Raw genomic sequence first — 25,718 nt, forward strand, 5'->3', positions numbered from 1 at the left:
TTTTCAACCCCCAAACTTAATGATTTGACTGTTTTAGGACAATAAAGTGCAGTCACCCAGCATGAAGGAAGAGAGACAGCCAGAGTCTGGAGAACTGGTCTGGGATCTCTGGGTTGAGAAAAGGCAGCAGACCACACACATCATCCATACAGGCAACCTGGTGGAGTAAAGACATGAGGCAAAGAGTCAGGGCTGTGGATGCACTGCCACCCTGTGGAGGAAAACGACACCTGCAACAGCAAAGGTTATACAGGATAAATGTGCCACTTTATTAGGTACACCTGTTCAGCTACAATCAAAAATCTCAAATACTTAACCAGCCAATCACATGGCAGCAATTTAGCAACTGAAGTTCAAACTGAGCATCAGAAACATAATTTCTACTAACTAACTAACTAACTAACTACATACTAACTACTGCTAACTAACTAGCAGATGAGCTACAGCAGTAAAAGACCACACAAAGCTCCACTACGGACATTTTATTCGGTGTCCTGTGCATCAAGTAAGGTGATCTGTGCGTGCATGTACGGCAAAAATGCGCTTGCTCAAGTAAAGTCATGTTAAAAATAAGGAATTTTGTGCAGTGTTTGTCCTACCTGTGAGCAGAGAGTCGCCTCCTCATGGAAGTATCCTCGCATAAATTCACAGTATTCTCTGGAAGTGATTTCACATCTGTAACAGGACACACATGATCAGCTAACATCAAAGACAAATAAAAAAAGAAAAGAATCAATGTACATAAATGTATTATTAAGTGTGACAGGATTTGATTATTATCGTCCGTACCGCCCTTTGGTTCCGATGCAACAGGGCCGGCCTGTGATCGTGCAGTCTATGTGGGGAAGGTTGGTGTGGTTCCCAGAGTTGTACCTTGTACAAACCTACAGATCATGACCATGAATCAGCTTTGACAGAAGTAAGTTTCTTCAATTTGAATAATAATAAGGCCAAATAATAAGATCTTTTTAGACAGAGAAAATTCTAATAATGTGACAAAGTCAGACTTTATGAACCCACCTATGATTGTCAATGGATGTCATTTTACTCACCGGCCACTTGGTGATGTCATCCGGCCACTCATGAGGTGTAACCGAGGCAGGCTCCAGGCAAATTCTACAAAATAAAATACAAACGGTTGTAAAAGGGAGTGAGACACTGACACCAGAGGAGGTAAATGAGGAGTTGTGATCATGAAAAGAACAGCGCTCTATCATGTTACCTGGGGTCCTGATGGCAGACTGCACCGTGCTGCCGTAGTTCACCGTTCACAGACGGAGCACTCGTGTGCTGAGGCCACTTCACCCACACTGCCAGCGTACTCTGCAGTCACAAAAGACAAAGAGAAACAACCGGAAATGTTGATATAATATGCGGCGTCTTCGACAACACACTGCAACAAGATAAAAAAAAAAAGGTTTCCTCTGACCGAACACTCCTCTTGTAACGTCTGCAGGCACCCGGAGCGATCGTTCCTCACACAGCAGCCGGACTCCCGCTCTCGCACTCTCTTCTCCCGGATCAGTTTCTGGATCTCTTCGTCTTGCCGCATGCACGGGGAAAACTTGGCCCCCAGGTGGATCAGTGCCTCCTGCAGGACAGCGGAGTATGACAATATTATTAACACGTCTAAAACGACCCTCTCACAATCCTTTAGAGTGTAGCTCTTTATCTAAATCAATTATCACAACAATGTATTTTATTCATTCAGGTGCTTTACAGTGTTTTTTTTAATATTCTTCCATTTATACAACAACTGAATACTACACTTGAGCTAATTTAAGTACATTTACAAAGATTGTAAAATAAAACAATACTCACTGAGCTTGGACCGACCCAGAAGTTCTGTTGTTGCACAAACCTCACGTTTTCATAAACTCCTTTGTTCCTCAACACCTAAAAATAAAGATACTTAAATTAAATAACTTTTTTTTTTTGGAGGAAATCCACCAAAATCAAATCAGGCAGTCCTCTGTTTGTTGCAATATCCAGGCTTACCACTAGATGTCACTAATCCTCACACACTGGACCTTTCACATTATACAGGCTGTAAACTTCACTCACAGAATCCACAGTTTCATGTTGGGAAAAGCCCACTGGAGCAATGCCGTAGATAGCCACAGCCAGAATAGTGATGAGCAAATGGACAAACGTGATCCAGTATGTGAAGATAGGCCTGGAGAGAAAAGTGAAAAACATAATGTCAGGCTGCTCTTTGCACGGATGTTGACTCTCAGTAAAAACAGAATCAGCTGCCTTACCTGTGATCATCCATGTCCTCAAGCTGCCGTTTGACAAAGCTGTCGATGCGCTTGCGGTACGTCCGGTTGGTGAGGCGGCCGACCATGCCGAGTCCGTACGGCCTCTTCTCTCGGGCAAAGAGCTTCTTAACGGGTAACGCGATGCGCTGTCCCCGCTGCTGGTGGCTGTTGATGCTGACCACCTCCTGCTTCAGACGCGGTTTAGGTTGGACCAGAGAGCTGTCTTTCGTCTTGCGCCAGCCTCGCTCCAAAGGCCTGGATTGAGCAGAGGGAAGGCAGAGGAGAGATGAGCAAACAGTGTCACAGTAACTACTGCAGATGTTTCGTCCTGATAGTTCAGCGTGTAGAACTTGCAGCATCAGGTGACTCCGCTCCAGTTCATTCTTATCCAGCGCACTTCCTGTGAGCTCGCTCTCATCCACGTGTTTGAGGGCGGCTTCTGATTGGGTTTCGAAAACCTCGTCGGCATACGTCGACATCTCATCGTGCAGGCCGTCCTACAAACAAAACAACAACAGTTCAGAAAACCATCACTTAGAAAAAGTTTCAACAGCTGTTATGATCTTTGATTAATTCTGGTTTTAAACATGTAATACCTTTTAAATTCACAACGATTAGGTGAGTAGATTAGTTTTACCATATTTTGAACCTGAATAATTATAAATCTTAATGTAATGACCAACAGGCAGATCATTTCAGGGTATTCTCACAAAATAATTTGTGGATTAAAGTAATCAGCTGTTCTCATGGTCTCAGGTTAATTACCTTCTTTATCTAACCTCTTGTAATGCCCCTGCATATGGTTAATTAAGGCAAGTCGGGGGCAGTGTACATTAAATGTGTCTTTCTACTGCTCACTCTGGTGAAGAAGGAAGTGTCCAGATCGTCGGAAAAGTCCACAGTGTCATCTTCAAAGAAACTAGGCGGCATGAAACTGCGTCTTCGCTGTCTCCCTGCGGCGGCGTCTCCTAATGTCCGACCCTGAGAGACAGAAACACACAAACAATCGTCATCGGAGCACAATAACAACAGAGTACATCAAAAATGATAGATGAAGAAATTCAGTAAATCATTGTGAGAATCAGTCGAGCATCAAAAAGTCACTGAAATCACTTTTCTTCCCCGAATCTAATACTCAGTTTGAACTTCACCATGTCTACATGCCTAAATGCACTGAGTTTGCTTCTATGTGATTGGATGATTAGGTAAATGTGCATTAACAAGCTGTTAAACTGGTGTACCTAATAAAGTGGGCAGTGAGTGTACACATAGGGTAGTATGGAAGAAGCAAAATATCCTGATCTTGACAGTTAAACCCCAGGCAGTGTGTGAAACGTTATTATTCATGACTGTGGCTGATGTTTATGTGACAGCATAAACACATAAATACTGGATTATGCATTTCTGGAATATTCTAACCCCAGTCCATCAGATATCTGAGCATTCGCTGTGTATCATCGTGGGCCATCTGCCCGTCTCTGCTGCAACACAATACTGTAAAGTAAGACTCTTAATCCACAGCACGACAGCTGATCCTGTGTTTTTACATAACGTGCATGTAAAAAACACATGCATAAAAACACAGATTGACTGAGATATTAATCCCATCCGTGCATACAGTGTGTGTGGGAAACAGGAACGCACGAGAATATAATGGATAGAGGTTTTCCAAGAATTTCTTGACCAAAACATGAGATGATGGAGATTAAAATGTGTGCATACTATGCATTCTTTTTTGCATGTGAAAGTATTTTCGAAATGTAAAGAATATCCTCAGCTTTGGACGAAAGCGAAGCACAGATTCTGCAAAGCACTGACGATTAAAAGTGTGTAGGAAAAATAATTGTCTACACGGTGTAAAGACATAAAAATGAACACCTTCATAAGTGCTGCCGCAGCTTTGAGGCTCATGACAGCGACAGACTCCCGCTTGCGTCGCCGTGGCAACCGGTTGAGAGCCGAGCGGGAGCTTGAAAAGGAGCAGAGGGAGGCGGTGCCGGGTGTGATGGGAGTATGTGGAACGCCGACGCCGTCTACCTCTTCCACCATGCGGAAGGCACGACCCCGTGCCAGGGGGTCGACAATCTGCACACGCACATAAACACACTAAGTGCTCATAATAATCACTTATTAAAAAACACATATTGTTAACCCACAACACAGGAAGAGGGAACAGTAGGGATGCACATATACATCTACACTAGGGTTAGTTTGACGTAACGGGACGATTTCAATCACAGGAAAAATAAAAATAATAATAATAAAAAACACATTTGTGTTTGTTGATTGACTAGTTTAACGTTTGACAAAACATGTTTGTAACAATTATTATAAAAACAATAATAAAGCAAGCCCTAGAGTTAAATTACTTGCTAAATTACTTAAAAATAGGCTTATTTTGGGGCTACTATTACTTAGGGTCCTGTGTTAGCATCATACTATATTAGCCTGAACAGAATTTATTTCCAATAAAACCTAAAAAACTTTGAAAAATGATTTGTTCAAACATATAATCATATAAAAAAATCATTGTTTAGAGTTAATTTTAGCATAATATCGAAGCTGGGACCACAAAAATAAAACGTTAAGTGAGGAAGAAAAACAAGTTAGCTTGCTATCAATTTAGCAAAAAAAAACAGAAAACATTTTAAGTACTGGAAAAAGATTCATAAAAAGTTGTTATTCAATTATAATATTCTTTAAAACAGTGATAACCTATCAAGTGTACCTGTCTTTCAATGCTTTTAATAATAAGCAAAAAAATCTCATCTCATCTTGATTAGCATAAGGCTAATCAGCCTACGATGGATTAGATGTATCTACATTGGACATAACTGCTGTAATAGAATACAATTTTATGTTCTTTAATTAGATCACAGACATTGCTTTGATATTAATATTAAATGTGTTTCCTTTAGCCTTATATTCTTTTACACACATTTATTTGTATGTATGTGCATAAAAACACATTAAAACACCTGAATGGAAACTTAGAAAATAGAATAAAAGTCTTGAAATATATAAAATAATTTGTTTATGCTTGAGGGAGGTTAAAATGTTTGCAAATGTTTGCATGTAGATAAAAATTGTACAGCAGCCAAGATCATTTTTTTCTTCTGTGTTATAATGGTTTTTTGTGCCACCTACTGCTTATTTCAGATGATGAAAACACAGATAAATGCCCATTTTCCTAAAAATTCGAATTACATTTGAATAAAAATCTAGCTATAGCAATAGTAGTTATACTGTGTAGTTGTAATGTGTGTAACATCTTCACAAAATCTTCCATCAATCTAACCCCAGACAAGCTGACAAAGCACAGAGGTAAAGCAAGCGCCATAAATCTAAAGTGGAACAAAGCAAGCGAGTGAAAGATGTGTGAGAAGAAAAAGATGAACTGTCCCGTTTATTCCTCTATCCCTGCCCTGCTCATGCCCCGAGGCGCTGGCCTACCCTCTGCATGCCACAGTGGTGGTGACTGGGGTGGTGGGGTGGGAGGTAAAGGGGAGGAGGGGTCTCAGTGCTGGCCAGGGAGAGGTTGTCCTGACTCTGCAGCTCCATTTCCCTCATCACCTGAGGCTTCAGACCCCCGTACAGGTGGCCGCAGTGCTGCAGGCTCTTCCTCCTCCATCGCTGGGTACTGTCGCTGTCTTTGCTCACCCCAAACCAGTCGGCCGTACCCCTGCAGGGAGGAAGGACTCTGGTTAGTAAACTGCTTCATGCACGCTGAAACAAGATTCATAAAACACCAAGACTTTTTACACTCTTTAGTACCTTAAATACTAAATATGAGATGTTTGGTTTCTGAAACTGTAGCTGGTGATTATGATTTTACCTTTGGCATTGGCTACATGGTGAAGAATTTGTTTTTAGACTCGATTTATTTCATAATCACTTCAGACAAGGAAAAACCCTTAGATTCAGCTCTTTTACAGTATATTTTTTCTCTATTTATCTTTGTTTGTGAATGTGTGTGTGTGTGTGATTGTAGACACAAGAAAGTATTTCCAGAAAAAGTTAGACCGGCAGAGAAGAAGCAGATGTTGCTCGTCCTGCAGAAGATGAACCTGACGTGTGTGTGTGTGTGTGTGTTTCTCATTTAGACTGATTGACTGTGTGCGTCCCGGTCCCTTTTTTCCCATCAACTATATGCCAGGCTGTGTGTTAACTTATCAGGAGTGGGGGGAGGTCATGGCAGGGGAAACTGTTTAGAGAGCAGGACACTCAGTAATAAACACTCAGCCCTCATCATCAAGAGAGAGGCCAGCTGGGGAAGCCTTTTACGGCTGCGCAAGGGGAGGGAGGGCGGCGGTGTGGTGCTGACTGTCGTCCTTCCAAGGAAGGATGACTTAGAAAGAAAACAGGTTTGAGAGGGGGGACAGAGACGGGAATAAGACTGGACCTCTCTGAGCTGAAGAGGAGAAACAAACAGATGAGGAGTCATGACGGGACATTCACTGACATCAGCCCAATTCGTTTGCATGTTTTTTTCTGTGCATTTACGCATCGACAAACAAACACGCCGCGTTCACCCACTCACAACACCCAAAATAAAATATTCACGACCGCCTGTCCACTCAACCGCACAAATACAAATCCATCGCACAACGAGAGATAAAATGTTAAAGCCCCATGAACATGAACTTCCACATCCTCAAGGTAATTCTGGTACACATGCAGCTGCACTCTACCGTAATAATTACAGGCTGTTTTTGTTCACGTGGAAGGAGGAAGCCAACGAGAAGATCTTAGAACAATCCAAACAAATGTGACACATAGAACAGAGCAAATAGTGCTCAACGGAGGGGTTTTGCTGATGTATAAGTTCACCAGAATTAGCCATTTAAAAACAGCAAATACATTATAAGACAGTCAAGTAACTGATTTAACTGTCAGGACATTTCTTTAATATTTCTGTTATTATTTCCAGAATAAAATATTTCCTTATCTCTGTGTCAAAAAAGTGGAGATTTTATAGTGATGGAGATGTAAATGTAGTTCCACATCATGAGATTAAGAACATTACCAATGTTAATGACCAAAATCTAAAATATTTTATCAATTAAATATCGTACGTACTTTTATTTTGAAACTTTGACAACACGTTATTGCTGAGTAACTTCTGAGTAGTAAAAGTAAAGTAGTAGAAGTAAAGGATCAAGAGTATTGTTCACCATTGTAAAAAGAGAGGACTTGGCACATGTAGATGTTGGAAATGATAAAAAAAAAAGGTCCATAAAACAAAACTTCAACCCATATGAGGGCATGAGCATAACAAGGAATGAAGGCATGGCATTTACATCCAAAAGCCAACACGTCACGAGTGATTCAGATTAATTTTTGAGCAGTATCTCCAGCTCAAAACCCACCTGTCCAGTGAGCTCCAGGAGAGGTTCAGGATCTGGGTCATACCTGAGGAGATCTGGGCCGATGGAGATGTGTCGCCTCCATCACCAGCATCGCTGACATACTGTCCCCGTTTACCCTCTGGACCTGTGTTAAACCCTGATCCGCTGAACTCACGCTGATCCTCGGCACATCAAAAAGGGGATTTTCCCCTGACATCCAGGCCGGCGGTACCTTGTAACTCTCACTATTACGCAAAAGAGGGAATGTCACGACACGTCCACACTCCTCTGACATCAGAACTGGAAGGAAAAGCTGGCGTCCATCTCCTCGGTCGGACCAGACGAGTGTACCCGATGTGAGTTAGGTCCACTTCCACCAGCTGGACCGACTCATTCAACACACAACAATGAGTGGGAGGATCTTGGATTTTCTGACCTCATGTCACCACCAGCACACAACAGACTGTGGAGTGTGTTTGTGTGAGAGACTGTGTGAACGTGTCAGTGTCTGGCAGGCCTCCCAGAATCCATCCTCCAGAATATGCATAAAGGGATGTGACCTATTGGGCAAGGAAGACAGCGGCTCTGGTCCTTGTCAAACTGAATACACTGCCCCCCCTCTCCATTCATGATGACTCTCAGTGAGCTCCTTCTATCTTCGTCTCTCTCTCTTTCTTTACGCCTTGTTTTGCATGAGTGTGTGTGTGTGTAAACACCAGCTCGCCCTCTCTGAAATACCAGCACTCCAGAGGAAATGGGAGATTAGAAGGAGGGACAGCGGAAAAGACAGAACATCACACACACGGGCTGGAGGAAGGGCACTGGGACATGTCCGAACATGACACATGTACACACACACACACAGGAGGGAGTAGGAGTGCTACAAAGGTTTAACCACTCACTATTGCAAACCAAACTCCATTGAGAAAACTACGTTTTTAACAGTAGCTGCAAACACACACAGAAAATAGTAAAAGATGACACAACATGCCCTCAATCCCATTACACAAACATCACAAACAGTCCTCTCTCACATAGCTAATAAACCTCGGCATGATAAAGTGAAATCACCGAGCGAGCGTCTCCGGGTTTGAGTCTTGGCTCCACGTTCAAACAGTGTGACGGGCCGGCTTTGATGTGGCCCGCGTGCCCTGTGAGGCGCACAGTCGGCCTGTATGAGTAACTGTATTATTTTGTCTGCGTCAAAGCGTGCGGTGCTGCGTGTCACCTGGACTGACACTGATACGCCACTCGTGTGTGCTCTTCCTTTTTTGTGCCACAGACACAAAGCGGTTCCCAGCTGCGGCACAAAGACATTAAAAGCGCAGAGGTTTTTATTTGAAGTATGAAAATGCAGTGCGGACGTCCAGGGTGCAAAAAAAAAGAAAAGAGAATGGGTGTAAAACACGGCACTGACGGGTCACCTTTGAGGTTAATAGTTACGTAGCTATAGTAACATAAAGACCTTTTCACTCTATATTGGAAAAGGAAACAATACGAGACCCAAAATGATCCTAAACCCCAATATAGCACATATACTGCTTCACTACACACAGACCAAGAGCCATTTCTGCTTTTTATGGAGTCTCTATCTTTGTCTATCTGACCTTTGATGCTCAGTAAATACACCATGATGGAATATTGTTCACTGTTAAAGAACCAGTGTGTAACATTTAGGATATTTCTTGACAGAAAGTGAATAAACGACCCATAATTACGTTTAGATAAGTTTAAAATGAGCCACACTGTTGTATGTACTTTAGTCAAGGACGTTGCTTTATATATATATATGTATATAGCCTGAATGGCCAAACCTGGACCTTTAATTTTTCCACAAAACAAGTGTCGGAAATGGGGGTTGTCCTAATCAGAGCAGCACTAAATTAGGACCAAAAGGCTTCTTATAAGTGCTTTAATTGGAGGCATAGTGTTGAGTATGTTCCCGTGAACATGTTTAGGTTGGGAATGCCTTTTATTGTGAAAATATTAGTGTTTTTCCATTTTCCCTCACCTTAAGTAGCTGTCAGATTGGATATACAATCTCAGACCACCTCCCTCCCTGTACCTGATAATCTGTTTGGGTATAGATGAACGCCGCCGGGTCAGTATTTTGGGAATGCAGGACCGCCTTCGAATGGTCGACACCCTCCTCGGGCTCCTCTGGCCCTTCGGTGGAACGGTGTTGACGCGCTTAAAGCGCACCCTTTTCTCACTTAATATACAATGCAAGCAAGACGAGGAGGAGCGGCGACAGGGACAGGCAGAGCGGGAGAGCAGAAACATAAGATAATCCAAGAAAGGGGGAGACAAAGAGAGAGAAGAAAGGTGTAAAGATTAGTTTGTATGAAGCAGAACGTAAACCTCAGTTTGACTTAGTGAATCATTTAAAGGCCCAGCATGCAAAATGTAGGCGGAGTTAATTGAATTGTGGTTTTTCATGACCCTAAAATAAGCTGGATCAGCTCTGCTGAGGCTGACATTTTGGACTGCTACGTTTTTACACACTGTGCCTTTAATGAAGAGAATTATTGCTTGAAAAATGACATGCAAGAAGAGACAGGAAATCAGCAGGCAGAGGACACAGCAGAGAGGAAAGGCGAGACACGTGTGTGTGTGTGTGTGTGCACTTGTACAGACATCTTTGTGAGGACCAACAAACTAATAAACTATAGGGAAAAAGGGACATTTTGTGAACATGAGGACGATTGTGGGGCTTTTTTTGGGTTAGGACTTGGTTTTAGCGTTAGGGTTAGAATTTGCTTAAATGGTTATGGTTAGGGTAATGCATTATGTCGATAAGTGTCCTCACTAAGAATGCTGTACAAACGTGTGTGTGTGTGTGTGTGTGTGAGAGAGAGTGTTTGGGATTAACCTCCTGATAGACTGCGTGAAGGAGGGCTGTCTCTCCAGTGGAGGTCTGAGGTAGTTATTTGAAGTTTCCAAGGCAGCGATGCGGCTCTGAGGGTTTTCCCCCGGCATGCTGACACTGCGCAGGCGCTTTACTGGCTGCAACACACACACACACACACACACACACACACATGACAACGCTGACAACAGCACAAATCCGTATTATTTTCTTCTGCACAGCAGCTCGGTTGCTTTGTTTTTACCTGTAGGTGTGTGGACGAGTCGTCCGGTGTGAGCTGGATGGTGGGAATGTCCAGTTTGAGCCATGGTGGCTTCTTCCTCTGCAGGCTGCTGTTCCTGCTGCCCGGCTCATCCATGCTCACTGCCTCCACCTGCACCTGCACCTGCCAGCTGGACAACACAGACACACAGACACACAGACACACAGACACTGTGAGCGTGTGGGACAAACATATGATCACGAGCAGGAGAATTGATCTATCTTTTATCTATTTATTTCCCCCCTCTAATTTGGCACAATTTGAGTTTATTTTCATCATGCTCTATTTTATTTGGTGTTTTTATTATATTTAATTTTTAATTTGGCTTATTTCTTTTCTGGGCCGGCTTTAAAACACGCAGGAGGCAGAGGACGCTCACTCCCTGTGTGGATTATGCCAGAGTTTCTACAGCTGTGTTCTCACATGAGCTCACACGGATATTAACAGAAGATTACAGCAGGGAGCCGACATGATAATCTCTGGAGAATCTCATGGGAGTTTCACACATACACGCCCCCTCCCCTCAGGAGGATCAATGGAGTTCCGTGTATATCCCATATCAGTCATTATCTTTCCCCCGAGGCCGAGGTCAAGACAGATAAAGAGAGTGTAGATTATGATAATGCATTTATGATCGCTCGAGGACGTTTTGCTCAAAGGAAACGTCAAATCTTAATTCAGTGTAGAGGCGGATGACACGAGAGTGGGGGGAAAGTGCGATGCAGTGCTGTGGTGGCTGCAAATGAATCATTCACAGTCACATCAGTCGATCTGTTGTGCTCACGTTTACCAATACTTCACTTAAAACTACTCTGCTCCAGGTGAGGCTCGAACTCACAACCTCGGCATTGCTCTGCTGAATACTGTCATATAAGTACCGCGCGCTGACCGATTGCGCCACTGGAGCCTCTGCACCTCACACAATCCGGTAGGGTTTTCCTCAAGATGGGTTAGCAGTGCAGCTCTGCTCCACAACCACAAGATGGTGCTGCAGTCATCAGAGATAATAAGGCCTTACACATGCACTCAGTGATGCTGTGACAAGTGTGAGCCCAGAGTTTTGCTGCATCGTCTAAAAATCTTACTCCATGTTCAATTATTGGCACTGTGCATTAGTGGTTAGCGCTGTTGCCTCACAGCACAAAGCTACAAGGTTCAACTCCTGGTTTGGGACCTTTCTGTGTGGGTTTCCTTCCTTCATCAAAACATGTATGATTGTCAGAACTGTGTTGCAGCAGCAGTGATCAAACCTCCATCCGAGCTTGCAAATGTGGTTGTATAATGACAATAAAGATTCTTTCCTTTCCTACCTTCAAAATCACAATTCAACTCTGAGCCCCAAACTTAACTAGTTCCTCAGACATTAAGTTCTGCCTCACACACACACACAAACGTTCACCATGACGTGAAATTACTGATATTCTCTATGGCTTTAAACACCAGCATTAGTGACGTGTCAGTGTCTCATACCACCACACTTTAAAAGTGCATTTTGTTTTTGTTCGTCATATCTTAACATTTACAGAAGCCAGCATGTATTTTCAGATAAAGATCTCCAACATTTTCTCCACAGCAGGTGTGAACTCGCTGATCTTTGTCAAAGGTGTTTTTTGTTTTTTTTTGGGGATAAAATAAAGAGTGAGATTTACATCAAAACACCACAAATAGCAGCTTTTAAAAAAATCGGACTCCACGCTCGACTGCTGTTGTTTGCTCCTCTCCTGGATTACCGTAATCTCCATGTTTTTTTCGGAGCATCTGTGCAGAAAATTGAAGACAGAAATGAAAAAGACATGTTGACACAAACTTGACTGCACATGTCACTGTTTTGGTCTCTCTTGCGGTCACATGTGGACGGCCAGCGCGTTCTCTTACGGTCGCCGAGGATAAACACACCCCTGCAAATAGAAGCCTTCACCAGAGCAATCCTTGACCACATCCTTTGCTTATTCTGTGATGCGGCTGCACACACTGTGTGTGTTTGTGAATACACACGTGGACGTGGACACTAGCCACTCTATAAACAATAAAGCAGGACACGGTCACAGTATATAAAGACTTACAGTCCTTATAGGGTGAAGAGATGCTGTGTGGTCCAAAACCAATCTCCTCCTGTTTTCATCATCATCATTTGTTATTCCATGATCACGCTTTTTTATCTGGAGTTGGGTTGGCAGGCAGATTAGCGCGCTATAATCCCTGTGCAGTACAAACCAAATGACATCGTCCTGCTGTCAGGCCTCAGACGCTCACACTGAATCCTGCCTGGACGGTGATACCCTTGTGTCACCAACAGGAAGTGATGTCTCAGATAAGCAGCAGAAGTGAAAGTTACCGTGAGGACAGACGCATCATTCAGGGTGCTAGGTATTCATATTGAAGTGAAGTTGTTTAGGACTGCAACCATTATTTGATTAAACAATTTTAGAGTTTTTTTTTTTTTAATTATTAAAACAAGCTTTCGGATTTTTCAGCTTTTTGAATGTGAATATTTTCTGGTTTCATTCTGAATTGAACACAGTGACAATCTACCCGAATTAAAGAGAACTGCCGCTCACTGGATATTTTCTCTATTACGGTCCATTCTCCATCAAAGATAGAGATGGTTGTGTGTGTTTCTGAAATACTCAGACCAGCCCGTCTGATACCAACAACCATGCCAAGATCACTTGAGATCACTTTAAGATCACTTAAATTACGTTTCTTCCTCATTCTGACACTTGGTTTGAACGTCAGCAGGTCGTCTTGACCATGCCTACAGGCCTGAATGGATTCAGTCGCTGCGATGTGATTGGCTGCTCAGATATTTCCATTGACAACCAAGTATACAGGAGTACATGGCCAATAAGTGAGTGTGTATAAACACCACTGTTTATACTATTACCTTGTGTGAAATATCACAGGAAAGGTGAACCCTGCAGCCTGCAGTGGCGACTGTATAGGGGACGGTGGCAGCGCAGCAGAGTAATCGGATCTTCCTCTCGACATACAGTGACATCTCCTGACATGCCGAGGCAGAATAAAACAAAGGCGTCACTTTGGCACCGACGCAAGGCTTGTACTGACACTTCTTCCCGACTGAGGCAGGAAATCACTGTGGCATGAAACGCACTGTGACTGCACGTCACTAAGCTTTAATATTCAATTGATCGTTACATTAAGCAGCCCAAAACTTAATCTCTCCCAAAACCCCAGTCCTTTTATTCTCTAAAACGCTCACCATCCCCCTCTTGCTCTTCTTTCTCTCCCTCGACCTCTTTGCAGACTGAAATGACTGTTTTCTAAAAAAAAAAACAGACAAATTTTGTAGCTTGTCACTAAAATACCATGCTAGCTTAGCTTATTTCAGCTTAGGTCAAAAAACGTTTATTAGCAACTCCTGTCGCGCAATGTTCTGCAAATATCTACTATATATTTATACAACATTCTCTATCATTCTTTTATATAACATTCTCTATCATACTGTTTGGATACCATATATGGTGAGTTTTAGTAAAAGTGAAAGACTCTGGCCTTCCGTTCAAGCTAACTACAGCCGTTGGAACGGTTCAGTTTTGTACAATACTGATTTTTAAACATTTCAGTTAGGAATAGCAACAGGCTTTAACACCAAAACAACCACAACCAGACAAGAAAAAGCCTCCAAAATCCTACTACTTCTCAGGTTCAAATATACTTCTTTAAAGTAGGTGTAGTGCAAGATTAGTACTCTATTATGTGCTCTGCACCACCCGAGGAAGGCAGAGTAAATCTGACAGATACAAGTGCACTTCCAAGTTAATTGCTTGAGGACTCAGGAGTGAATCAGTGATCGGACAATCCAGATAAGTTTGACCTTCATTATCCCATTTGAACCTCATTACGTTGCTCTGCTACTAAGATGTACAATAACCTGTCTAACAGCACCTCTGGATGCATTTAGCCTTAAAGTATTATGCACTTATTCTTTTTTTTTTCCAAAGCAGCCTCAAGAAAACCTCCTGCTCCAAATGAAAACCAATCCCTTATGCTGCTGTCCCACATAGCTCTGTTTGCTTCGAGTTGAAAAATGTCAACTTTGGCGAAAACTTTGCCTCATACAACGACGCAAATACCAATCAGTGTTGAGATTCTCGCTTCTACGTCATGTTCAGGTCCAAAGGCCAGCCAGACTCAGTTGGTTCACACCAGTAGAGGTTTTTTCTACAGAGACCGTTTAAAAAAAGGAAAAGCTTGGAATAAAGTTGGTGAGGAACTCTATCGTCTATCGTGTCTATCGTGTCTATCGTCACTCATGCAACAGATGTGAATGTACACAAAAATAGCACAAAAATGCTCTTGGACACCTTGGTAAACACCTTTCACAGCCATCAACATGGCAGCACCTAAAAAGAAAGAAAAAGAGAAACAGCCGGAGTGTGTTCGTCCCCTTTTTTAAGTGCAAATGAGTAAGAACAACATTGTTTCTGGAATGGAAAGGCTATCGTTATTACTAGACATGTTCCTCCGTTTGTTTCAAACTGCTGTCTCCCCATTAGATGTCTCTAATTCTTACACACTGCACCTTTAAATGACAAATTATGAATGGAGTCAGAGACTCAACCACACATTTCATCAGAATCTCTTTTGGGAATGACGCTAAGTCTTCTGATTTTTGGGGCAAACGTTGCATTAAATCTAATCTGCAAATCATCATTCACATGAAAATCCTGCCTCTGGAAGCTTCTAAAAACCCTAAATCTAATTTTTCTCTCCATTACCCAGTTTGTTCGGATATTTAAAAGAAAAGCAAGAAAAGGTCACATATATTAAAGATGAGTTTCACCTTCCTCTTCAAACTCCCCCCAATCCTATCCTCACCACTGGATCAATGGTGAGTTTGTTCTGGACTTTTATCTGTGTCACATGTTACAGTACAGTCATAATAACACAATAGTTGAATCCTCTTGTACTTATACACACAAACACAAATAAGCGACTAGAAATATGTCGTGACAAGCAGTTGTTAAGTCAAATCATCATTTCAGAGAATTGAAAAGAAAGAAAACGTATCCTTTCACTTTCAATCTCAACCATACTGGGACTTTTTGACCACACTGAGGCTCATGACTCTACATGAGGATCATCCTGTTTGCTGTCAACTGCTACTGTTTCCTGTCATGATGTCAAACACCACTCATTGAGTAAATCAATCATCACTTGCTCAATTTTGAGCAGCAAATCAATGTTTGATTCCATTAATATTCCAATAACTGGGGCTTATCTCTTGCTGCCACATGACATTTTCTACCCTCGCCACAGCAGATGATCCACACATTTGATTTGGCAGAGATTTTTTCACCGGATGCCCTTCCTGACCGGCCCCTCCCATTTATCTGGGCTTGGGACTGGCACAATGAGTGCACTCGTGGATGGGGTCAATTTAGAGCAATAGGGATTGGGTTCTTGCTCACCAGCCCTTTGCCTGGAGGGGACTCAAACTGGCAAACAAGCCAAGTTCTCTTTTCCGCTTGGCTACGGCTTGCCCTACTTTCTTGATTCTCTTGATGTCTTGTATTTGTTTTTAGAGGAAAAAGTGTTTCCTCTGGATCAATAGCATGAGATTAGGGCTGCAACTAATTATCCCTTTCATTACGGATTAATCTGTCAGTTACTTATTATCTTATTGTAAGTCGCTTTGGATAAAAGCGTCTGCTAAATGACATGTAATGTAATGTTACTTTCTTGGTTAATTGATAAATTGTTTGGTCAGAAAATGGGTAAAAAATGTTGATAGATATTTCGCAAAACCTCAAAATGACGACTTCCTCAAGCTTCCTGTGACAGAGGAGCCGTGAAACCAAACAAATATTTACATGTACACCTATTATCCAAATAATTTGTACACCCAAAAGAGATTGTACAAAATTAACAGATTAAATAATTGTTGCTGCCCAAGAATAGATAATTACCAGAGGCGCAGAAGACTGTACTGACTGTACATGACACGACACTAACATCAGCCTGGATTCTATTCCCTCATGTGTGGGATTATTCCCCATAACATACCAACACACAGACACAAACCCACAATCATGGTCTTAATGAGTCAAGGTCATCTGTCTTAACACGGCTCTGCTTGTCTCGTGGAGCCTGTCTTACACCTTGTTAACACAGTGAGCAGTTCATTAGTCAGTCATCCACTGTGCTGCTACACTTCCACTCTCTGGTGCACAGACACTGGCGTGTTTCCCACACACTCGCACACACACAAAGAAAAAGTACGTGCTTCATGTTTAAACCACAGCCAAAATGTGACACACGTTTGTCACAAAGCGTCTCTGTCCCTGTCTCTGTCTTTCTGTTACAGACCACATTTCCATAAACCCCTCTTTACCTTCTGTCACCAGACGCCTTTGAAGCCTTTAATGACTTGCATCCGCTGCCCCTCTCTGCTCTGGTGACGCTTGGTTTTCTCATTCATTTTACTGAAGAGCATTAACATTTACATCCTGACTTTTCCATTATCCCCCTCAACACGCACACTCGCCCTCAGCGAAAAAACAGAAACATGAGGAAAACAAAAGGCTCACCTAATAAAATAAACACCTGTCATATCTTACGAATAGTTTTGCCACTTTAGAGGGGATTTTTTGGTAAGAAACTGACTCACTTTTTATCCAACGTTCAGATATCTGCTCCAACTTGCGAGGGAGAGTCGAACCTTAAAAGCCCTTTCAAAACATTAGTACTGAAACAATTATTCGATTAATTGATTTGTCAATTTTCATCAACAATTTTTGGTTTGAGGGTTTTTTAGGTTCTTAAATGTTAATATTTTCCGAAAAATGTCTTTCTTTGCTCCATAGACCAGATAAATAAAATCGGAATGATTTTGGCTTGTGGTCAAAACAAAATACCGTAAATTTCGGCGTATTGGGCACACCTGACTACAAGCCACACCAGCTAAATTTGAGAAGAAAATAAATTTCATACATATATTATATATATCAAACATGTTTGTTACTTACGATTTGAAGACTGATGCATCCGATTACGTTAAAATCACACCTGTTATCCCTCACACTACAGGATAATTTGACCACATAATCTGTTCAAATCAGCCTAAGGCAACCACAATTGGGCCAGATCGGGTCCGAAATCTGGCCAATTATCGTCTAGTGTGGTTCAGGCTTCAGGTGTGCACGCAGTAATCATTTTGTATGACGGGAGAGATTCAATTGGCAACTTGAAACCACGGCAGAAGAAGAGACAGTTAGAATCCATAGCGACACTCCCTGCACGCCTGGCTCTCGTATCATCGAAAAGAGTCTCAGATCTTTGTCCGTGAGTGAAATACCTCCTCTGAAAGTCATGAACAGATGATTAAAGGATTGGCTCGGGCTACTGCTATTAAGTGCTTGACGTGTGGCCTGTGGGGAAGTTGCTTTTGTACACCACGAGCAGGAAAAGCACCTGGACGGCAAGTATTCACAACTCGACCCACGACACTGCACTGCACCTCACTTCACACCCACATTTTTCTGACGAAACAGTCTGAACAGGAAGGCAGCTCTGAAGATGTGTGGTATCGTCTTTGCAGAGGCCGTCACCTAAAACCTGGAGGTGAATGTAGCCCGTATTTTTCATGCATCAAAAAAAGGCTCCTAGAAGCATCCACTGGCAATATGTCAACCCTGCCACGGCCACACACACACACACAGCCTGGTTTGTGTCAAAGCACAGAGAAGAGGAAACTACTACAGCAGATGGAGAGATGAAAAAAGCAGAGAGGATTTTTATGTCGTTTGGGAAGAAAGATGAAAGTAGTGAAGAAAAAAAGCACATGCTGTACCAAGTCTAAACTGCCAAGTGGAGAATAACAGCATCAAAAACGAGAGAGATGGATGTACAAGAGACAAAATCAGAAACACTTGTCTTCCTTGTACATGCACATCCTCTGAACAACATGTGACACCCATTTGCATAGTTTCAGTGTGTGGGCTTGCTGCACGGTGAAAAGCTGCAGGATCTGTGTGTGTGTGTGCGCGTGCGCGCAAGTGTGTGTACACACATGCATGTTCCTGCTTGTTATTTCATACCTCTATCCATGCATGCAGTGACTCTGTGCACATGTCCATCGAACATCTGCACCAGTTTACCATGTTTCTGCCTCTGAACCGTAGCGAGAGTGCAGAGATAACAGTGCAAGAACCCGCCGCTGTTGATCCCATGAGTGAAAGTATAATAGTGACAACGGTTTTTAAAACACATTCTCACAAAATCCTTTTTGCTCCTGACATCAGCATCAGAATGTAATGAGCATATTTTGATTTTATGGCTGTAGAATTGTAGAATCTGTGATTGGGTAGTTATTCCGCGAATGTTCTAAGGGCTACCATAATGACAAGTATATGGGTGCAAAGCTCTATTTCCCTGCTTTCCGGTATCCATCCATCTTCTATCGCAGAGGGTGTTGTGCCAATCTCAGCTGACATAGGGCGCAAGATCGCCAGTCCATAGTTATCGCAAGCGGTCGTGGAGTTACGGTAACGAGAAGTATACATGCCAAATCGTTAGAAATGGTTACACGAGGTACTGACACATAGGCGAGCAATGATTTCGCCGTGCCGAGATTAAAAATAATAAAACACATCTGACGAATATGTCTACTTGCTATTAAAGACCTTTTTCCGACTGGAACCTGCAGTATTTAAACTGCTCACTCTCTTGCACCAAAGTCTACTTCATTCATCCACCTTCTACCGCTTAATCGTCCACATGAGGGTTGCAGGGGGCACTGGTGCCAATCCCAGATCACTCATAGGCCACATAGAGACAAAGAACCATCCACTATCACACCTACAGTCAATTTCGAGTGTCCAATTTGTCTAATCAAAAAACACATGCACACACACGGGGAGAACATGCAAAATCCATACAGAAAGGCCCTTGTACCAACCTGGGTTTTCTTGCTGCAAAGGCAAGAGTTCTAACCACTACACCAACGGTGTGGCCTGCACCAAAGTCCATAGTGAAAAACAGTGTTTTTAGCTTGCTGGGAACACAGGAGCTTCTGGTCTACGGCTGCTTCAATTGGTAAATTTGCATTCCTTCAGTTAATCCAAGTGAAGGATTTCAAACATCCAAGTCACAAAATAACACATTTGAACTTACTCATGAGGGTATCAGTAGATATATAACTCTCTTGTGCTGCGATGTAAAAGGGCTGGTTTTCTCTATGGACTTTGGTGCGGGGTGATACTATCGCCACTGTGGTAAAATAATGTTAGACTTAAACAGGTGTACATTTTATAAGGTTATCCTTCCATTAAATCTGCATAAATCTGCTTTTCCTTGTGTCTTAACTGGCCACCACCATAGATTTATAGTTATTTATATTATTTATAGTTATAATAATGTAATCATGCTAGTGCACAACACGTGGCATTCAAACACAGACATGGAAGGAGAGACACCGAGGAGGTTGACAGGCGGGACAAGAGACAAAAGGGAGCAGCTCAGCTGACCCTTCTATGGAGCAGTTGTGTGGTGACAGGAAGGTCTAGTGTCTAATCAAGCATGGCCTCTCCTGCCGACATGAATAGGCCTCCTCAGCAGCCATTCATCCCTCCTTCCTGCCGTCCCTCTACGCAGCCAGCAAACGCACGCTGTGAGCTCCAACACAACGGCTTCCTCTGTTGGCCGGCGTTGTATGAAAAGTTAATAGTAATTGCCCACAGATGCCACATTAGGGTGAGATGGGGCGGGGGGGAGGGGGAGAAAAGAATCCTGAAGAGGGGAAAAATGGAAGCCATAATTGTGGTTTGAAAGAAAGAGAGAACTTATTCAGGATTGACACTGAGACGTCTGGAGTCCTTCAGGCAACCTCTGCCCCAGGACGGCGCTGTCATCAAACAGAGTTTGGAACAGTATGTGCCACACAATGGGCAGATTAAAATGGCTGCATGTCATCCAGGCCTTTAGAAAAGTTCACTAACAATAACAATGCTATGTTCTATTGAACCTTTCTTTAAAAAAATGAAAACTTTGTGATGTCACAATGCTGACCTTGATCTATTTCAAGTGCTATGATTTAATCACTGACTCTGTGACTTTTGATTAATATGCTTTATTTAATAATCTTGTCCTCCCTGTTGGCTTACCTTCCAGTTTATTGTGTCTCATTTCTGTCTGTCTTACTTCTGGGTGTATCAGTTACACCTGTTTCTTGTTTCTTCAGTTTATTTATATTCTAGACTCTCCTGTCACTCCTTGCCACATTGTCTTCTTTGTTCCTCTTGTTCTCTCCATTATTTTTGTTTCTGTAAAGTGTAAAGATTTTACCCTAGAGCCCTTTGTTTTTTCATTATTTTAGGTTATTCAGTTTTCAGTTTATATACGTTAAAAAGCCATAAATAGCCATCTGTACCTCAAGAACTTTAATAATTTAGTTCCCTCCCTACATTTTTTTATTATTTATTATACATTTACTATTTTCAGTTGTGTAATCATCTGGATTTGGTTCTGTTATTTATATTGTGCCAGGACTGTTCTGTAGATTAGAGGCCACTGACTATAATTGCAAAATGTATTGTAAAAATTATTAAAATGTGATTTAAATGGTAATTAATTTATTAAATATGCCAATATTGGCAATGCCAAACACTGACTATGAGAAACTATAATTAATTACTACGATACGATAATAGAATCCATTTTCATTATGCAAATCTTAATCAGAGCATGTGTATGGTTCTAGCTTTATACTTTTACTTTTATAAAGAATATCTCCAGAAACGGCAAAAACACTGAAACATAGTGTGTGTTTTAATAAAGCACACTCAGAAGATGGAGATTCCAGAGTACATACGTACATCTGTCCATTAAACATCATCCCATACCCTGATGTAAGTGATCCACTCGTGACCGCCTGGTGACCTATCTGCACTAGTGTCCAGTCCCTGATCCTACAGTTGCATTTCAACACTCGACAATCTGTGCGATGTGCTGTACTTTTTCATTCACTCACAATCTCTACAGCTGTCCCTACGATCTCAAGCAGGGGACAGTAGGCCTTCGGACACAAAGGAGACAGACAAATAATACAGAATGTTGAAAAGAAGTATAACTGAAATAGATATTGACAACAAAAAAACCTGATAGTGCAGGTGTATCTGCCTGATTCAGCGCAGCAATGAACACATTAGAATGACACAAAAAAATAAAAGCGACGTGATGGAGAGGATTAGAGAAATCCTGTACCAGATTGTTTGGGATCAGGTTAAATCTTCAGCTTCAAATTTTGTCTTTCAGGACACTGAGGGTAAAAACTGCACACCAGCTTCTGTTTCTCCTGCTGTCACCTGCCAGACAGAAAAACCTCATAAACCTGCAACTATCTCAGGCTGATCTTATCATCCTATGTTTCAATATGCAGGTATCTCTTCCCTCCCTTCCTGGAGTGATGATGTCACCGATAACCACAATTACACGCCAGATGCTACTGCTTTTATGTCATGCAACCGGTGCCAAACTACTGCAAGGTAACCACAGAAAAACCTCTGTGCGTAGGGTTTATACTGAAAATCAACGAGCGTCAAACAGAGCTCTCAGAGTTTACACGAGGGTCGCGTGAAGCTAAAACGTAAGATACGAGGCAGATGCTTAGCATCTTTATCATAATCACCCTCTTAGTTTTGAGTGTTAGCAGAAGGCTAACATTTAGCAAAAGCAGTAACCACAAAGTGTAGCCGAGGCTGAAAGGAATGTAATTACTAAGTCCTTCAAAGAAGGTCAGGTTTTTGCACTTGTTTGTCTGTGAGCAGCATCACTCAAAAAAAGCCAAGGACAGATTTGGATTAAGTTTTCCGAGGATGTAGGTTATGATTTAAGGATGAAATGATTAGATTTTGGTGGTCATCTAGATACAGATGCAGATTTCATTTTCAAGATTGGGGAGTGAGTTTGATAAACCTCGAACTTAAACCTACGATCGCAGTCCTAGTTAAGCATAGACATTGTTTTGCTTTAAAGGGCCTAAATTTAAAAATAATCAAAAATCTTGATTTATTGTGTCAAATATTTCCTTTTGTTTCATTTCATTTTGTTAAATCTGACAAATAAATTAAATCTGGATTGGATTGTCTCAGCTCTGCGGAGCTGCTGAAATCTGACACAGGAAGATGAAAATGTCATCTGAACGCTTCCAATTACTGTCAAAAGATGAACTCCTGAAATGAAGCGTGAATAAATGTTACAGTTACTGCTGTTGAAAAGACATGCTGTCTGAGTATGAATTATATATGGCCCAACAATCGTAGGGGGGAAAAAAGCAGGAATATCTTGTTGATGTGTTTATAAGAGTTCATTTTGTCAAATGGACCCATCAAAATTCAATGTAGATTTCCTTATAAGTGTATCGTAGGTGTTGAAATGATTTGTGTGTGAAAGATAAGCTTGACAATCCACTCATCATGAGCCTCGGCTGCTATTTAAAAATGCTGGAGGGCTCCTGTAAAGTCAAACCAGTTTTCCACGCCGATGCGGCCACACTCCGTATGAACATAAAGCCCCGGTTCACTCCTGAGAGCAGAAATAAACCTGCTATTGTCGCTGGTGCTTTTATATCCAACCTGTTCAAACACGTTTAACACGATGAGATCAGGGTGGAGGAGGAAAAAGTTTTTTTTTTTGTTTTTTTTTTAAATCATACACAGACACCTGTGACATGCAACCAAGCATAGATGCGCCTTCTGCACTCACACTTCCATATGAAGAGTGACAGATCACACCAGATATCTATATCATTCAGGATGTGCCAGCTTCCTGTGTAGAGGAGCGTGCATCTTCTTTTGTCTTCACACTACATGAGGCAGGTGCAGGTCTAATGGTAAATGGTTTGGGGGGTTCAGGGATGCCTGATTACAGGATGATTTGCACTTTTTGTCATATATATATATATAATCTGTGTGAAATAGGTCAATTCTACTGCACAAAAAACTGTCAAACAAGTCTCTCGTCTTTCTTTGCGCCGCAGCTTTATACGTGCAAATGCTCCCTATGTCAGGTCTGTAGTTGTACTTGACAGAGTCAAGACCAACTAAAAACAAATGTGTGTGTGTGTGTTTGTGTATCAGATATTATGCGTGTGTACGCCCTGAGTGATTCCTGTGGCTTCACTCACTGAGTCACTGCAAACACCGCAGGTCACAGGTTCAAAACTTGGCCTCTAATCCAGTCTCTCTCAGTGGTAAATCTGAATTGCCATTCCAGGTGTGTGTGTATGTTAGTGACTGCCATCTGGCCCAGAAGTCTGCTTCCTACCCTCCTTCCAAACAGGAAGGCAAAACAAATCCTTGATGACACAGGTCAGCAGTTTAATTGTCTCTGTGGGATTTCTGTGCAGCGTCCAGAAACTGCAGCAATCCCCTTCATCTCAACAGCAGTGGCACTCTGAAAAACCATTCATCACCTGTGTTGTGTGTATGTGCCCTTTTCAGGCATAAACACTGACCCTGTCAGGACCAGTAGTCCTCATGGAGACCAAAACTTGGTCCTAATGGCGCAGAATCTCATACCTGAGGAACTGGTTAAGTTTAGTGCCAAGATATAAATAGTGGTTAGGTTGAGGTTATGTTTAATGTTAGGCATTAACTGCTAGTGAAGAGTTAATGAGGCCGAAAAATTACAAGAAGATAAACAAGAAGAGCAGCTGCATAACCCATGTGTGTGTCATTTGTGTGTGAGTGTGAACCTAGCCAAGTGTGCCAGATATTTGATTTAGCTCTGCAGACGTCTGGCAAAGATGCGATGCCAACTTCAGAATCTCCTACAAAAGGGAACCAATCACAAACCCCTGGCACACTAGATGCGGACTTAACACAATGACAACTGAGAAGCTACATCTAGCAGCTTTTGTATGTGTCCAACATGGCGGCCACCACTGAAGAGCAACTGCCTTTTGATCAAATACACAACTCTTTTGATCACTCTGATTACATACCCTGGTATAGACAGTAGAACAGTATTTCTGATTTTCAACAACTAGTACAACCAGAGAAAACTCTCACAGTTTGAGAACAACGGACTTAGTTATTGAATGCATGAAACCCACTGTAAATATTTTCTGAAATATATATATATATATATCCTCAAATTGTCTGAAAGGTCAAGCCTGCACACAAGGACACAAATGACCACAAAAGATGCTCTGGACTTTTCCGGAATTTCTCCTGTCAGCACCTAAGTCACATATCAGGATTTTGGACATTCTCCTGCTGTTGTGAATCTTTGCAGATCTTTCTATTTGGGAACCCACATTTTAAAGATGGCAAACTACCATGACTCAAACTCCATCTCATAATTTCATGAGATGTTTGGTAACTTAATTAAAACTTCACTTCATACAACATATTTAAAACATACACACATATATCTTGACAAAAATGTGTTTTGGGACTGCCAAAAAAATTCCCATCTGTGGGTTCCAACCCAGTCTTTGGGGAATCCCTGACCTAACCAAAGACTGACCCCTGACCTTTCTTATAACCAGTTAATAACGCAAACAGTACAATTTTATAGTGTAATACATCTCCTATTTGATTATTAATACCATTTTTTACATCCTGATGCACTTTTTGTCATATATATATAATCTGTGTGAAAGTTTGAATAACTCATCACCTACATGCTACATAACACAAATATTGTTTAAAATAATACTCATAATAATGAAATAAATAAAAAAGAAACCTAACCCCAACTTTAACCATAAATGATTAGGACCAGGATAAGTCTTTTTATATACACACACACACACACACACACACTCTTATACAAATGTATTAACAACACATAATGCATCACAACTGAATGTCTAACCCTAAACCTAAAGGTGAAATCAACCTATTTCTAACACAAACCCTAACACTGGGTCTATTAAGATATGAGAACATGAGGACCAGCCAAAATGTCCCCACATCACAAAATGTCCTCATTTTCTATGTACCGGTTATGGT

General features: G+C 41.8%; 1 protein-coding gene and 1 non-coding gene across 7 annotated transcripts in view; both read right to left on the reverse strand.

Moving 5' to 3' along the window:
- LOC131448977 (inactive rhomboid protein 1-like) overlaps positions 1 to 25,718 on the reverse strand; it is a 28,230-nt gene that overhangs the window by 1,782 nt on the left and 730 nt on the right. Inside the window, exons 1-17 of one of the 6 annotated variants that reach the window (XM_058621827.1) lie at positions 17,730 to 18,154; positions 10,723 to 10,870; positions 10,482 to 10,615; positions 9,675 to 9,821; positions 5,715 to 5,943; positions 4,140 to 4,346; positions 3,120 to 3,242; positions 2,616 to 2,758; positions 2,262 to 2,516; positions 2,065 to 2,176; positions 1,822 to 1,896; positions 1,430 to 1,591; positions 1,223 to 1,323; positions 1,053 to 1,116; positions 790 to 884; positions 600 to 675; positions 57 to 157 (exon numbers count right to left, since the gene is read on the reverse strand). In XM_058621827.1, the coding sequence (XP_058477810.1) occupies positions 57 to 157; positions 600 to 675; positions 790 to 884; positions 1,053 to 1,116; positions 1,223 to 1,323; positions 1,430 to 1,591; positions 1,822 to 1,896; positions 2,065 to 2,176; positions 2,262 to 2,516; positions 2,616 to 2,758; positions 3,120 to 3,242; positions 4,140 to 4,346; positions 5,715 to 5,943; positions 9,675 to 9,821; positions 10,482 to 10,615; positions 10,723 to 10,836 (2,138 nt within the window). In that variant the 5' untranslated portion in view covers positions 10,837 to 10,870; positions 17,730 to 18,154. Of the gene's footprint in view, positions 1 to 56; positions 158 to 599; positions 676 to 789; positions 885 to 1,052; positions 1,117 to 1,222; positions 1,324 to 1,429; positions 1,592 to 1,821; positions 1,897 to 2,064; positions 2,177 to 2,261; positions 2,517 to 2,615; positions 2,759 to 3,119; positions 3,243 to 4,139; positions 4,347 to 5,714; positions 5,944 to 7,630; positions 9,362 to 9,674; positions 9,822 to 10,481; positions 10,616 to 10,722; positions 10,871 to 17,729; positions 18,155 to 25,718 lie in introns of those variants that run through there. The other 5 variants (XM_058621828.1, XM_058621826.1, XM_058621830.1 and 2 more) reach the window with 5 other exon arrangements.
- Positions 11,554 to 11,647, reverse strand: trnai-uau (transfer RNA isoleucine (anticodon UAU)). Its single transcript has 2 exons — positions 11,610 to 11,647; positions 11,554 to 11,589 (listed from the first exon to the last, which is right to left on the reverse strand). It is a non-coding gene; the product is annotated as a tRNA-Ile (tRNA).

This window comes from Solea solea, chromosome 21 (assembly GCF_958295425.1).
Source record: "Solea solea chromosome 21, fSolSol10.1, whole genome shotgun sequence".
In the NCBI taxonomy this organism is placed as follows: Eukaryota; Metazoa; Chordata; class Actinopteri; order Pleuronectiformes; family Soleidae; genus Solea; species Solea solea.